The 15,251-nt window shown below is 58.3% G+C and overlaps 1 protein-coding gene across 2 annotated transcripts in view; it reads right to left on the bottom strand.

Moving 5' to 3' along the window:
* Positions 1 to 159: 159 nt before the first annotated feature.
* PDXK (pyridoxal kinase) overlaps positions 160 to 15,251 on the bottom strand; it is a 30,593-nt gene continuing 15,501 nt past the window's right edge. Inside the window, exons 3-12 of one of the 2 annotated variants that reach the window (XR_004424617.1) lie at positions 11,992 to 12,096; positions 11,138 to 11,221; positions 10,608 to 10,654; positions 9,895 to 9,980; positions 8,803 to 8,848; positions 7,843 to 7,954; positions 6,755 to 6,891; positions 5,698 to 5,764; positions 597 to 5,426; positions 160 to 500 (exon numbers count right to left, since the gene is read on the bottom strand). Coding sequence is in view for 1 of the 2 variants with exons in the window: in XM_033122567.1 (XP_032978458.1) it covers positions 5,314 to 5,426; positions 5,698 to 5,764; positions 6,755 to 6,891; positions 7,843 to 7,954; positions 8,803 to 8,848; positions 9,895 to 9,980; positions 10,608 to 10,654; positions 11,138 to 11,221; positions 11,992 to 12,096 (797 nt within the window). In the remaining variant the exon portion in view is untranslated. Of the gene's footprint in view, positions 5,427 to 5,697; positions 5,765 to 6,754; positions 6,892 to 7,842; positions 7,955 to 8,802; positions 8,849 to 9,894; positions 9,981 to 10,607; positions 10,655 to 11,137; positions 11,222 to 11,991; positions 12,097 to 15,251 lie in introns of both variants that reach the window. The other variant, XM_033122567.1, reaches the window with a different exon arrangement.

The following is a 15,251-nucleotide window of genomic DNA, read 5'->3' as shown; positions in this document are numbered from 1 at the left end:
GGACGAGGGCCAGGGAGAGGGAATGACAGGTCCTTTCTTGAGGGGCGTTTAAGGACTCGGTGTCCAGCAGTGAGCACTGCCTGGTTAACGTGGTTTAGGGGCGGCACAGGTCGTTAACAGAAGGGAGTCCTGTGGGGAAAAGCCACCATCACACCTGAACACAATCACCATGAAAATATTTATTTGTGAGAATCAGCAGTCGCCAGGACCGGCAGACAGGCCTCTACAACAGACACTTTACAAACACGTCCACGTGCGGGGGCGGGGCTGGTTGCCACAGGCTGATGGAACTGCCTGAACCTCACAGAGACATCTCCCCTCACAGCCGGGACCCAGGGGCGATGTGCGTTGTCCCGAGGCTGCATCACGCCCCGACATGCCTCCAAAATCCATGCTCGTTTCCAGGAAGGGCAAGGCCAGCATTAGTGGGCCTGAGTCAGCACCTCAGTCTTTCTGTTGGTCCAGTTTTACAGTCATCGGTTGAAATGCCAACTAAAATTCTAAATCGGAATGTACGCAGCTAACATTAAAAGCATTACAACACCACCGTCCTACACGGAGAATTCGTTTCCGGTTCCCCCGATACTAACACCTACCTCTCCCTTCGGTCACCAAGACAAGGGTCCCAGCACGGGCTCCAGGTGGCACTACCAGGAAGGCTGGCCCTTGCTCTCAGGTGTCAGAGCAGATCTGTAGGCCAGCGGTGCCCCAGGCCAGGGACAGTGGCCCATGGCTTCAGGAAGCCATCTCCTACCAGAACGGGCCTCCTGTGGCACAAAGACTGGCACTTGCCCACAGTGGTGTGGGGCGGGGGTGGAGGGCAGGCTGCGGCTGGGGGCTTCGTTCAGTCTGACCACCCTGAAGCTCGGGGACCCCCACCGAGGCTCACCCATGTGGGGGCAGCGATGGATGAGGGGCCCGCTTTAAGCACAAGGTTCTTCTCGGCCTGGACGGTGGGAAAGCTTTGGAAACACCTGTTGACTTTGCCAGTCGTTAAAAAGAAAATTCTAGGGAGAACTTTCCATTAATACAAAGTTTAAAAATATTGTCTAAGTCTGACCTAAAGTTACTCATTCAATGCTTTTTTATAAACAGAATGAATACATTGTGCTGAGTACAAACCTCTAATGAAAGGCAGGAATGCGAAGACGTTTTTTAATCACTTACACAGAAAACGTTTTGTACCAAGAATAAACTGCAGATGTCCACAGGAAGACACACGATGAGAACCCACAATTTTAGGAATTGGAGTTGTGCCTTGTGGCCGCACACCCTGGTGGGGGTTTCCCGGTTGGGGTTTCTCAGTGGGGGTGATGGGTGATGCTGGGAGGGGCCTCCAGAGCTGGGGGAGGGGGTACATACAGGCCCCCCACTCCCACTCAGAGGCACAGACTGCAAGTTTGGTTCCCATCAATGGACAGAAACACTTCCACACTAAAGAAACACCCCCCAGAAGGGGGAACTGATGTTTGCAACCTACCAGGATGGGGGGCCAGAGACCCCTGACTGCCTGCCACTCTCCTGTGCCCTCGCGATGCCGCCTGCAGGCAGAGGCTGGCAGACGCGGCTGGATGCTGAAACCACAGAACTGCCTCTCTAAAAACATGCAGGATCTCATGATGTTTTTCTCACCTGCAGACCTGCCAGCCACCTGATTCCGCACGTCACAAAGTGGCTGTGGCACAGGCATACCAACCGTGCACACAGCTCCAAGGACACACGAGTGGGCTCTCCATCACTGAGGCAAGGCCGCGTGACAGTGCGTGTCGGCAGATCTGCAGACAGTAGGGGTCTCCTGGGGGAACGACGGCCATCCAGACCAACGGGGCGCAAGCTCAAGGCTGCCCTGGCGAGGGGCAGTGGACCTGGCCTCCCAGAGAGGCCCTCCCCAGACGGGGGTCCTTCTGAGCACCCACACAGCACGTACATCTGACCTGCTCCCTCTGGCAGCATGGGAGCCGGCTCTCCGGATATCAATGCAGAGCCGCACAGCGAGATGGGAAGGCGACCCCTGCAGCCTGGTGGTGTGGACTGAGAAGGGCTGGGCTGACCAGCAGTGCCCCGTCTGGGGGCCACACGGCTGCCACCCAGACTCTGAGAGCCAGGGCCACTCACAGCACCCCCACCTGTACATGCCCCACTGTGCTCATTCACAAACTCCCTGCCCCTCCTTCGGGCCCAGGAGGGCACTGGGGGGCGGGAGGCTCCCGCGATGACCCCTGTGCCCCTGTTAGTGTTCATGGAGGCTGGAGAGACCAGGCGGGCGGCAGAGAAGGAAGACAGAGATTGCTGGCTATTCTGGCATTGAACACAGCCCAGTCACATGGTCACGGGCATCTCTGACTCACAGATGGGGACCCCGACACCCCAAGCAGGTGGGCCCATCCAAGGGCAGGAAAAGGCAGGCGTGCATGGAGGTCCACGGGCCAGACGCTCTCACCTCCTCTTTCGTACATTTCAACCGAGGAGTGAACATGAGGTCCAAGCAGGAAATCCACAATCCCAGGCCCGTGTGCCTCATCCCCAGGTGGGCCTGCAGCAGCAGCATTTGGAGTTTCTTTCGTCACCGTGGATGGTGGCAGTGGGGCGGTGACTTTTCCAACAGGACACAGGCATCGTGGTATAGGCCGCACGCTCTGGCGCTCAACACTCAAAACACCCTCCCCTTACTCATCAGTGCAGGTCCATTGGAAAATTAAACGTTTTAAAAACTGGCTTTAACAAGTGGCAGAACGGAACAGCAAAGCATCGTTTTCACCATCACTGACATATACTGCAAAAATAACACAGACTAACACAATTACCGCAGCAGAGCTTGGCAATGACTTAAGAAAAAGGGATATTTTATAATTCATCTTTAACGTCTACAGGAGGTTGGAAAAAACTGGTAAGTACTGACATCTACACTCTGACAAACAGGCGGCTCCAAGCCCATCCACCTCCCATGTTAACATACATTATCATTTTGCATGTTACTAAACGACGGAAAGTGAAAACAAAGATTAATTCTAATTTGGACCCAAACTGTACCAGAAACTACTGCCAACGAGCCGGGGTGACTTCTGGATGGGACATTCTACACAGAGAAAGCCGGGGGCCTCCGCCGTTGTCAGCACAGATGGGATACGTGCAGGTAGAAACCAGCCTAAGACAGCACAGGCACAGCGACAGAGTGGGAACGGGGGACACGCCTCCCAGCTGCTCGTCTCGGGAGCCCTGATTTCCTTTTCTCAGTTCAGAGGGCTCAGCCACCTCATCTCTCCATGGCTTTCCAGTAGTCAAAGAGGACAGAGGAGAAAGGCGGGCCATGTCTACAGAAGCTTTAAGGGTGGACTAATTCTCATCGTTCTATGCTTAACAAAGGGAAGTAAAAGGATTAAATCTAAGGCGGGGCCAAGCCTCTGAAATAAAGCTAAGGAACCAAGAATGGAGCAGCGTTTGCTGAGTGTCTCCGCTCAGGTTCGCTGCGTGCACGGAGCAAGCCTAATGCCCCAAACCGTACTTTCCGGGTGGGTTTTCATCACCTCATGGAAAACAGACACATTTAGGTTCTTTCCCCAGTTCTATACTGGCTTTCAATATTAAAACAAAAAAGAAGGAAAGAAAAGGCTTTGCTCACTGCCGTCTCCCCAGCTCTACTTGGCAGTGTTTTCCATTATAGGTGCAGGGCAGGCGCAGGGCCCTGCCTGGGTGACTCTGGCTGGTCCCCACGAAACCAGGACACATGACAGGGACACAGATGCCCTGAACCTGTGCACACACTGCTGGGAGCACTACTGCGTGAGAATTAAGACATTTAGAAGTGAGCAGAGTGGGAAGAAAGACAGAGGGAGGGTGCAGTGGGTTCGGGGGAGTGGCTTCTCTTCTTTCAGGGCATTTTCTACAGTGAAGAATGCACTAATGGGGAGGTGTGCAGGCTCCGGGAGAGGGCCTGCCTGTGGGCACAGAGCCGTGGAAGGGGGAACAGGGCTGCCCTCACAGTGATTTCCCAGGGGCCACATCTGGGCCCCTATATTCTATAGTCTCCCTGTCCCCTCCAGGCTGTGGGCTTCTGAGAGGCAAACCTCTGCACCCCCAGAGTGGGGGGTGGGTACTGAGATCAAGGCAGGCTGAATCTGTCAGGATGGACACCCCTGTCTGCAGCCATGCCTGGGGGACCTCAAAATTCTGGGTAAGGGGGACCACGGGGGTCACGCTGGCCGTGGACAACTGGACTAGTGCCAGGGCCTCGGGGTGAAATGTGCCCACCGTGGGGGACCAGGCTTCTCTGAGCCCTGCGGCAGAGCCTGGCACTCTGGTCCCCGCAAGAGTAGGTGTGGCCTGCAGCCTGACCCACAGGGTAGGCGTAGGGACCAGCCAGAGTCACCACGGCGCTGGGCCTACACAGCCCACCTCTGCCCTCTGTGCCTGTTTGGACACTAACTCTGTGACATGATGCGTTTGTCACCAGCAGCAAGTGGCAAACACGCAGTGTTTAACCCGTTGTACTATAAACGAGGTGAGTTTTCCAAAAGGAGCCCAACGTGGCATCTTCCCACAGGCGCCCCAGGCCGCACACCAGCCCTCTCTTTACTGGCCTCTGTGCATCGCTCAGCAGGTCCCTAGAGACACTTGTGGGTCACAGAGTGGTCCCGCTGAGATGTGCAGACCGTCTTGAATTTTCAGGGTCCTGGAAAGGTCCCTGCCAAAGTGACTGTGCAGGCCTGTGTGTGTCTGGGCCAGCAGGCATTAACCTGTCCACAGGTGAAACAGAAGCAGAATATCTGAAATGCCCAGGGACCTGCTGAGGAGCAAAGTAAGAAACAAAAGTCCTGAAGCAGAGGGAAGGTCAGAAATGACAATAAAGGTAATTGGCATAATTCATCTGAATGCAAACGGTTAACACCAAGCTTGTTCTCAGAGATGCAGAGACACAGGCTTCCCCCTCCTCCTGGCCCAGCCCACACGGTGGGAGCCAATGTGACTCTCTAGGGGGCAGCAGCCCCTCCCACCACATATCCCAGGATAGGCAGGACACCCCTGAGAGAGTGGCCACAGAGCTGGTTTTCCAGGCAGGTCCAAGAGCCTTCGGGGTGGTGGTGGAGGTGGGGCAGGGGGAGCTGGGTTTCCAAATAACAAATTTGAGATTGATTTGTTATTTTCAAAAAGCATGACCGGCACATTTTCACAATTAAGACCAGTGGAGGCTGGACACTCACTAAAGAAAAAAAAATATCAAGTTTCGGTCACAGCGCTAAGGCAGACGTTACATTTTTCACAGGGATGGAGATGGAGACAGCGCCACTGTGTCAGGAGGCACGTACACACGAGGCCTCACAGCACCGTGGCCTGGACGACAATCTCCGGGTTCTCGATGTCCCTTTTGCTCTGGACCATCCTCAGCTCCAGCTGCGCCGGGCTGGGCTTCCGTCCTCCCCCAGCCTGGGCTGCAGAACGGAGAAAGCAGTAGTGACGGGTGCAGAGCAGGAGAAGGCTGAGCCTGGAGCTCCCAGTCTACACGGGAGCTCCACGCCGCTGCCACTGCCCCATTTCTAAATGCCAAGGGCCAGGGGAGCCACGGGAACCCCACCCACAGCAGAAGGGTTGCTCCCTTGACAGTCGAGCAGGTGCTGTCCCCTCCCTCCCACCGCCCTGCCCGAGCGAAGGCAGCAGGCGCTTGGGGAGGCACAGGCATCCCACGGGCCTCGTGGGCTGTACCTTTTGCACACTTGATGGTCCGCTGTAGAACATGGTGCATGGCTGACACGGTCTTCTCACAGGCCACCTGCAGGGAGGACGAACCACTGTGCCCAGCCACCCCTGCTGCCCGCAGCTGCCTGGAGAGCACGGTCCCCACCCTGAGTCACAGGGCGCTGGCTCTGCCATCACATGCTCCCCAACCAGCTGGACCCACCCCAGCCTGGGACAGCCCATCCCTGGAGAGCTGAGCAGATGCCTGCGTACTAAATTAACTACCCCTCTGGACCACAGGCAACTCTGGGGAGGGGCTGTGACACCGACGGCCAACACTGCCTGGCATGTGTGGGTGCTGAGTCAGAGCTTCTGAAGTGAGGCAGTGATAAAGAACCTGGGAAAGAGCCCCTGCCCAAAGTCAGCCAAAGTCACTGCTCAGTCAGACTCGGGGCTCGGCAGACGCTGGCGGTGCACGTGGCTCCCTCTGACGCCCAGACCCAGGGCCCCCCGAATCCGGGTTTGGCCTTGGGCAGCCCCGCAGCGAGGCCTCCTCTGGTACCAGGTACCACTGCCTGGACCAGACAGAGGTCCTGCTACTGCCAATCAAACGGGCAGGCCCCACACGAGGGAGGCGGGATGGGGGGTCGGGGGAGCCTGCCGGGGACTGCACGTCTCAGCGGCCTGGCAGGTGAGAGGGGAAGGGCCCCAGTGCCAGCTGTGCAATTGCACGAACAGGGGGCCCAACACTCAACCTAGTTGATATGTTGGGGAGGCCCAGGCCCTTGGGGGAAATGGGGCCCCCCCCAAGGTGCCCTGCAGAGACAGCTTTAGGGGAATCCATTTCCAGATCCCGACCTCCAAATTCTTCCTTGAGGGGACCCAACAAGATGGTGAGCAGGGGTGGGGCTGGGACACAACCCAGACGTGGGACGTGGGGCGCGGGAGCCCATGCCTGAGCGCTGTCCACCCTGTTCCCCCCAGCTCATAACCCTCGTCCCTTTCCTGGTCTTTGGATGTGGTAACCAGCTCCCCACAGAGGCACAGGGGACCAGGTGCAGCAGGAGGGGCACGTCCTGCTGACCTTGAGATTGTTGGGGTGCTTATGCGTCCACGCCAGGAGCATGGCGGCGAAGAGGTCGCCCGTGCCCACAAAGACGGCATCCACCTTGCGCATCTCCATGCAGATCCGCTCCGTCACCACGGAGCCGTCGGGGTGCCCTGGGGGGACAGCACAGCTGGCTGGGACCCCAGACCCTCGGCCAGCACAGGGCCAGCCCCAGGCCTGGGCACCTCCTGCCTGCTCCTCCCCTGCTCTGCACCTGGGGGCTCTTGTCACTCATGGGGGTCACTCAGATAGAACTTGGGGCTCAGGTCCTGCCCGGTGCCGCAAGGCCCCACAGCAGGTGCCCTACCCCAGGGGAGAAAGTGGCAGTGAAGGCCCAGAGGACCACAGTCAGGATGGCACTGCTATGCAGCTGACGAGGGCCTGGCACACGTGACGTGATGTGATCTGACGTGGAGGAAGCAGGAGTGATGAGAGCGCCTTGTCCTGCAGGACTGTGAACTTCCTGAAGTGTGTGTGTGTGTGTGTGTGTGTGTGTCTGTTCTTGCACACAGCTGCAGAGGGAGCCTGTGGGGCTGCTCTCTGGGGCAGTGGGTGTGACCCCAGGGTCCTGTCACTTTAATGTGGTGCAGAGCACACCACCCCAGGGGGTATTTGCATGATTAAACAATGGACACAGCAGAGCACGAAGCGCCTTCGCAGTGAGGTCTGCACAGCTGCCAGCTCTATGGGCGGTGAGGCACGTGGACACCTGGAGCCGGGGACCCTGCCTCCAGCCGGCTGTCCCTCATGACCCCCACGTTAGAGGGTGTTATCTTCACACCGCCAGCACCGCCATGGGCATCCAGGCTGCTCGGCGACCATGGGTGAGGTGTCAGCACCCAATTCATGGAAATCCTTCCAGTTTCTGTTTTTAGTCTCATCTTTCATGGTGGGGGAGGGTGATGAGCATTCAGGAAACTGGCCAGCTGCTGAGTAAGGTGTGATTTTCTATTGAACCCAACACCTTCGCGGAAGCCGCAAGGGGCCACAATGGCGTAAAGGCGCGGGAGCCCAGTGCTGGGGCAGGGCGGCCGAAGAGGGGTGTCGGGCGGGGAGGGGCTTACGAATCCTCTGGCTCCCCAGCGCGATCAGGTAGTCACTGCCCCGCGGGGAGGGCAGGTCGGAGCTGGTGATGACCACGGTGTCGGGGCCCATGGAGTGCAGCACGTCCATCACCTGCCGGCGCAGGGAGCACGTCAGCCACGCCTCCTCACCCCTGACCCCTGACCCCGCGAACCCAAACAGCCAGGCTGACTGGCACTCGCGCCTGGGACATGCTCTCACAGGGTTTGGTGATGGGCCCGGAGACAACAGAGCAGAGGTCTTGGGAACCCGCCCTGAGTGGCCCGTGCCCGTCCAGTGCCCGTCCAGAACAGCTTTGCTGGATGACAGGTTTGCCAGCTTAGTGCCGCTGTGCCCATTCTCTCTGGCTTGAAGTCTGAGGGTATGCGCCTGCTGGCTCCCACCTGCAGCCTACTGGTGTCTGCCTATGGGAGGAAGGTGCCAACCAGGCTGGGCCGGCTGTCCTTCCCCATCTGGGTCCACACACGGCAACAACCAAACAACCATGGCTCCCACCTCCCGTCCATTCTGGGAAGCCACTCATTCATTTATTCAACAAACACCTACTGCCATGTCCTCAGCAACACACCAGGGGCTCAGGGGCCCTGGGGGCGCTGTGCCAGTCCGGAGCAAGGCCCTCAGAGCGGGAGGAGGGCCCCACGCCTCATTCCCTGCCATGGAACTCGACTGTGGCCACCCCAGTCAGCCCAGACAAAGCCTGCTATCGTGAGCAGGGCAGACAGTGGGTTAACCCAGACCTGACAAGCACGAAGCTGCAGGTGACCAACCAAGTGCAGAACGAAATTTACAACACATCCCCGGCCCTGCAGGCTGGCTGCCTGGGAGCTGGGATGCTGGCCGCTTGGGGTGCCTGTCTCCCATTCCCACGGAGATGCACCTGTCCCCTCCCCACCGCGGGCAGTGCCGCCTGTCCCATGCCAGGCCCTGAAAGGTCCTCTTACCGCTAATGCTTCTTCCTGGCTGTGGATCTTTCTGCCACTCAGTAACCTGGAAGACAGGCAGGCAGAGATGAGATGTCACATCCTGGGTCCTGCCTATAAAATTCCCAAAGCTACAGCAGTATGGGTACCCCCACCCCAATGCCCGCAGGGAATGATCTCTGAGCCTGCTGGCCATCACGGGCCATCATGGACCAGGTGGCCACCGTGACACGTCTGAGGACCAGTCAAGAGTGAACTTTACTTTTAAACGGGGACTCTCACACATCACGGGTGTGCTGAGGTTCTAGACTGTGGTTAACGTGTACCTGTAACAACAATGAAGGGCAGCAGTACGCTGCGCCCTTTGTGACCCCCCAGCACGGCACAGGTGGCCAGCAAGGGCGAACCAGGTCCATGGGAAGTCAGAGCTGCAAGTGGCTCGCGTACCCCATTCATGAGCCCACCGAAGGTTAGGGTCGTCAGGGAGTCATCGCCCCCGAGAAGGACAGGCCTGGGGCAGGGAACCCTGGGCCCCACGTGCCCCCACCCCGACTTTAAAGAGCGGCCTTGAAAACAGAGGGGCCCCAGCTGATGGTCCAGCAGAGCCAAACAGTGACAGAGATGAACCCACTTGGGCGCTGAGCTGCACACCCCGTGGCATCAGGAAACGCCCCTTCCACCCTGGGCACCTGGTTCTTCCAGCCATCAGGTAGGGTCGTGCAATCCAAGAAAGGCCCTTGGAAACCCGGTACCGGGCAGCAGGGCTGTGGCCCGTGTCAGCCATGTGCCACAGCTCCTCTTCCCCCTTTGTGGCCCCAAGGCCCCTGCTCTTCAGGAAAACAGCTGGGGGTCGCGGTAAAATAATGACCCACTGCTGTTATTGATGGACATAAGCCAGGTGGGTTCAGGGCGCCTTGCCAGCCTGGCTTGCAGGGGTGCAGGCAGCTACCTGACGCAGGAATGGGGCCAGATTTCCCCTCCCCCGAGGGAGGACATTCCAGGGAGGTGAATGCAATCCCCAGAGGGGACGTGGGGACGCTCCCTGCACAGTCTGTGTGGCTCACCTCGCCTCGTGGGGTGGTCTGCAAGTTTTAGCCGGTTTAAATGACTTACTCAGCCTCGAACTGGTTGGGAGTTATGATGTCTGCAACTGGCACAACCTTCTCTTTGTAAACAGGAAGGAGGTCCTCTGGGACGTACTGAAGAAAAGGAGACAGCGACACAGGCTGACGCACACAGAGGAGGAGAAGGAACTGGGGACATTCCCAGCCAGAGCCCCTCGGTAAGACCGGCACCCGAGAGTGCGGGCGGCCCGTGCTGCCCCAAAGGGCTCCCAGGGCTCCTGGGGGAGGGCTGGGCGAGGCCCCTCCTCCTCTAACACCCTCGGCTTCCCTGAAGGCCCCGGGGTGATTTCACCAGCGGTGCTCTGCCTCCCCTGTGTCCCACGGCAGGGTCCCTAAGCTATGGGCTGGGAGCGATTGTAACATTTTGTAACGGTTGAGGGACAAAGTCAAAAGAAGAACACTTTGTGACACATGGAAATGAGAGGGAATTCAAAATGTGTCCATACGTGAAATTTTATCAGCAAACAGTCATGTCCGTTCGTTTGTAAATTTTCTGGCTGCTTTTGGCTACAACCGGGACATGTGGCCCTAAGATATCGACTCTCTGGCCTTTTACGGAAAGCCTCGTCTGCCAGCCATGCTTCTCCCTGGACGGGGGCCCTGCCTCCCCTTGGAGCAGCGTCCGTCCACCCAGGCAGAGCGGCGTGTCCTGCTTTTGCGCTGACAGCATCCGCGGCACTTAAATATGCCCAGAGGACTCACCATAGAGCCTTCGCTGTTCCATTTGTCACCCATCACCGGATCGCACACTGTGGAGGGACAACGGGGATCTTATCAGCAAAAGCTACAGCCAATGAGAAAAGAGCCCTCAACACTATTTTTGCCGGTAAACTTCACCTGCACCCAAAAGCTTGGGAAAATCACACCCTCCCATTCTTATGTCTGTTATCTGGCTTTAGGCATTTTGTCGTCCAGGCCGCCCCGGGGCATTCCCCACCCCCCAGAGTTGGGGGCATCACAGACACCCCAACTGCAGTGCCGAGCAGCCCGACCGTTGCACACTGACACTGATTACAGCACGCTTAGCACGCTTAGCCCTGCTTCTCTCACACGCCCCACGCAGACGCCCGCCCACGCCACAGGTCTGAAGGCTCACATTCCCAGAGGCCCAGCACAGACAGCGCTCACCGGCTGGGGGAGCAGGGGTGCCCAGAGGAAGGAGGCTAAGCGCCCCCCCGCAGCCCCCCGGCCCGGGTTCGACCCCACTCCAGTCGGTGACAGCCCGCGCCTACCGTACACCAGCCGTGAGTTCTGCTGCTTCAGCTCCCGCACAATGTCCACCACGGTGGCCAGGAAGGACTTGTCCCTCGTGTAACCTGTGGGCACGAGATCAGGCCACCCTCATAAAACAAAGGCTTGACCGGCAAAGGAGAAAGAAGCGCCATGAAAACCATCCTGCCCCGTTCCACACAACGGCCGGCGGGTCTCAGGTCCAGCAGCCAGGGTGAGGGTGAAGTGTCCCCAACAACCGGTCAGTGAGGGGAACTGGGCGCTTCCCAAAAGACACGTTAAGTCTTAGATGAAAGGAAGACGCCAGGGGTCACTGCTGCACGGGGGATTGTTTCTTCTGTCCTTTCCACTTCAATAAGAAGCACATAACTTTCAACCACGTGTATAAACACAAACAAGTACTTACAAAAAAAAATTTTCTTAATACCAGGGATGTGTGTAAATGAGACCAACATACCGTGTTTCCCCAAAAATAAGACCTAGCCGGACAATCAGCTCTAATGTGTCTTTTGGAGTAAACATTAATAAAAGATCTGGTCTTAGATCATATAAGACCAGGTCTTATATTAATGTTTGCTCCAAAAGACGCATTAGAGCTGATGGTCTGGCCAGGTCTCATTTTCGGGGTCACACGGTTCCAGGTGGCAGTGTGGCTTACCTGGGTGTTTCCACGCCCGACCCCCCCCCCCGTTTCCACCCTTGGCCCTGGAACCCCAGTGCGGCCCCAGAAGTGTGAGTTGGCGTGGTCACTGGTTCTTGGCGGCACGTGTCACCCCTCCTTGAAGGAGGCAGGAGCCAGAGGCGAGGCCAGGGTGGGGTGCTGTGGGGGGCCTGGGCCCCCCAGCTGGGCCCTCACCTGTGAGCACGTAGTCATACTTATTCACGTCATTCAGCTTCAGACCTTCATACAGCTCGTGGAGCTCGTCGGAGTTCAGCACTTGGCCCTTCCAGTGCGCGTAGCCTGCGTGTTGGGGGGGGCAGAACACTCAGGGCCTGGGTACACGGGCGACAGCTTCACCAAGGGCCGCCGCCGCCCAACGCCCACGCACCCCGAGGACACCGCCGGAAGGTCTTCCCCGTGGGCTGACACAGGGACTAAAGGAGAACACCCAGGCATGGTGCTTTGGTGGGTGCTCCTAACCCCATGTGGGTGACCCCAAAAGCACAGCTGGCCCTAACACGGTCTGGTCACTACTGATATCAGGGGTCCCACCCCCACTGCCAGTTCCTCTGGAATTAACCCAAAGTGCCGAGGGCGTCAGCTCTCCAGGCCGGCCTATGGACACCTGTGGAACCTGTGTCACACTGGCAGCACACAGGAGGGGACACTTGGGAAGGGACAGGCCAGGCCCACGAAGCTGCAGAACCTCTCTCCCTGTTTTTAGGGGGGGCACCTGGGGACATCCCTCCACGTCATAGTCACTTGCTCTGCCAGCTTTTACTGTGCACGTTTCCCCACCCAGGCCGTTGTTTGATCACTGTCACCTGGGCCCGCTGGTAGGAAGGAGCACCTCAAATCCCAGCCCCCACAAGGTTGAGATTAGGGTGTCCCGGCGGGAATTCCCGCCCGTTCTCAGGAAATTTTTTCGCTTTCCCCTTCCCGAATCCCAAGATAGAAACTGTTTTCTGTTCTCCACGATGAATCGTTTCCACAAAGTAACGGCTGATACTACCAACCATCTGGGTTCAAGGAGCTGATTTTCCTGATTTCCCCAAACAACTTTTCTTGGGATTCAGCAACAGGAAAGTGAAGAAAATTCATGAGAACGGGCGGGAATTCCCACCCAGAAACCCTAGTCGAGATGCAGCCAAAGAAAGTCTCGGATCAAATCCTGATGTGAATTAGAAACAGGCCCCAGTGCTCAACCTGCTCCCGGCCCCTGACAGGTACCAGGTGAAGCATTCCCTCCAGGCAGACAGACGCGTGGCATCCTGGGGACCTCCTGCCACGTGGGACCCCTGTCCACAGAGCCTCCGATAGCGGTAGGGCAACGGCGTGGTGTTCACAGGGGCAGGGCCACACCATGGACAGCAAGGTCACCTGTGAGAACGCCTCCTGGCGTCCCGTGTGCCACGGGAAGCCGTCCAGTGGACGCGCTTCCAAGCAGGTACACAAAACTCTCGAGAGAGCATCCTCTCACCTTCCACAGGGACCACGGGGTGGGGGCCGGGGCTGCCTCAGACCCTTGCATGGCGGCCTGTGTGCACGAGGGAGCCGTCCTGAGGAAGCGTGTCTGAACAAAGGTAATTCCACAGGGGCTGGTGTGGCCTCAGGAGTCCCCAGTGTGTTCCATGGGGGGCACCAGTGGGAACTAACGCAGGAGGGTTTGACTGACCCCATTAACTGGGTGCCGTCAGGGTCAGGAGGGCAGGAGGTTGTGTCAGCCTAGCTACCCTCCCCGCTCCCGCGCAGGGCTGCCCACTCCAGCTCGTGTCCTCTAGGAGCTGGGGCTTCTGGCTGTGTCCCGGGCAGGTGTGTGCTCAGGGAAGGCTGGGCTGCCACAAAATCCCATAGACCCAGGGTGAGGACAGTGGTCCTTCCTGCCTCCTTCTGCCCAGGTTGGGCTTATCTCCACTGCACATGCAATATGCTCATGTCCTGGGCCTGCTGTGACAAACTGCCACAGACCAGTCGGCTCCAACAACAGTCCTGGAGGCCGGAGGCCGAGATCACGTGCAGGCAGCTTCTCCTGAGGCCGCTCTCCTTGGGGAGCAGATGGCCTTCTTCTCCCCTCTGTGTGCGACTGTGTCCTAATCTCCTCCTCTTATAGGAACGGCAGCCATGTGGGACCCATCTCAAGGACCTCATTTGACTTGAATCAGTTCTCTAAAGGCCCCAACTCCAAATACAGTCAGTTTCTGAGCTGCTGGGCATTAGGACTTCAACACATACATTTGGGGGGACACAATTCAGGCTAGACAGGCAGTGGCGAAGGTGAGACACAGGGCCCCAAGGCCTGCATCACAGGGAGCAGAGCAGAGCACGGCCCTCCACGAGACAGCCTCCTAACCACCAGGGTGCTCGGTCCCACACCTTTCTGTGCCCCCCTGCCCAGCTGCACCCTCGCCGCTCATCAGGGGCCCTTGCACCCTCTGTCCAACCCATCAACTCATGGATGAGAAAATAAATTCTGCGGAGGCCAAGCCATGGACCCGATGGATGTAGTTCCACAGGAAGCCAGAGCAGGAGCAGTGGTCTTGTCCCACCCCGCCGGCCAGGCGGCCCCTGGCTGCACGTCCTCGGCTGGTGCCTGTCCCAGCTCCGAGGCTCTGTGTGTCCACACCAGCCACCCCTGCCCCAGGGGCATCACCACCAGGCCAGACCGTTGGTCACACCGTAAACTCCAAGTGCCAGGACAGCTAGGCTGCCCTGTCCTCTGACCTCCAGCCCCACCAGATTCTCCAGATGCTCCTTGGGGCTCAAGGAGACCTTGCTGACGAGCAACGTAAGAATGCTGGGCGGGCAGGGGCAGGGGCGGGGGCAGCGGCTGCTTCAAAGCCTGGAGCTGCCTGGAGGGGGTGGCCCTGCCCCCCGGGGGAGAGCCTGGAAGACTGGGGAAGTTGTGCAGAAGCCATCCTGAGTCAGTCTCTTCCTAAAGACCAGCTTGTCTGGGAGCCTGGGGTCCCCATCATTCGCAGAACTGACGAGCGATTCCCAGGTTGCACAATGAGCTATATGCTGACACCTGGTCTTCCTCTGGGAGTCTGGAATTTGGGGGCGTGCCAGGCAGAGGTGTCATGTGACCAGCCCCCAATAAAAACCCTGGGCGCCGAGTCTCCAACAAGCTCTAGGAGGAAGCTGACATCGCCCACGTGTTGTCATAGCTCCTGGCTGGGCAGTGTCCTGTGTGACTCCCGGGACAGGCTCTGCAGACTGTGTCTTGTGTCCCCGACTTCTCCCCATGCGCCTTTTCCCTGAGCTGACATAGTGCTGTGGCTTTCACTGAAATAAATCACAGATGCTGGGCCCTGGGAGTCCTCTCGGTGAATTGCTGGGCCTGGGGCTATCCCGCCCAAGACTGCTCCCACAACGCCTTTCAGTGCCCAAAGCCTCCCTACCCTCAACCCACCCATTTTTCGTGATGTACCTAGACCCTCCCTATCCACAGTGGGGTC

The sequence above is a fragment of the Rhinolophus ferrumequinum genome, chromosome 2 (genome assembly GCF_004115265.2).
Source record: "Rhinolophus ferrumequinum isolate MPI-CBG mRhiFer1 chromosome 2, mRhiFer1_v1.p, whole genome shotgun sequence".
Taxonomy (NCBI): domain Eukaryota; kingdom Metazoa; phylum Chordata; class Mammalia; order Chiroptera; family Rhinolophidae; genus Rhinolophus; species Rhinolophus ferrumequinum.
The sequence above is the reverse complement of the archived record's forward strand: the minus strand, read 5'-3'. Positions and strand labels throughout refer to the sequence as shown.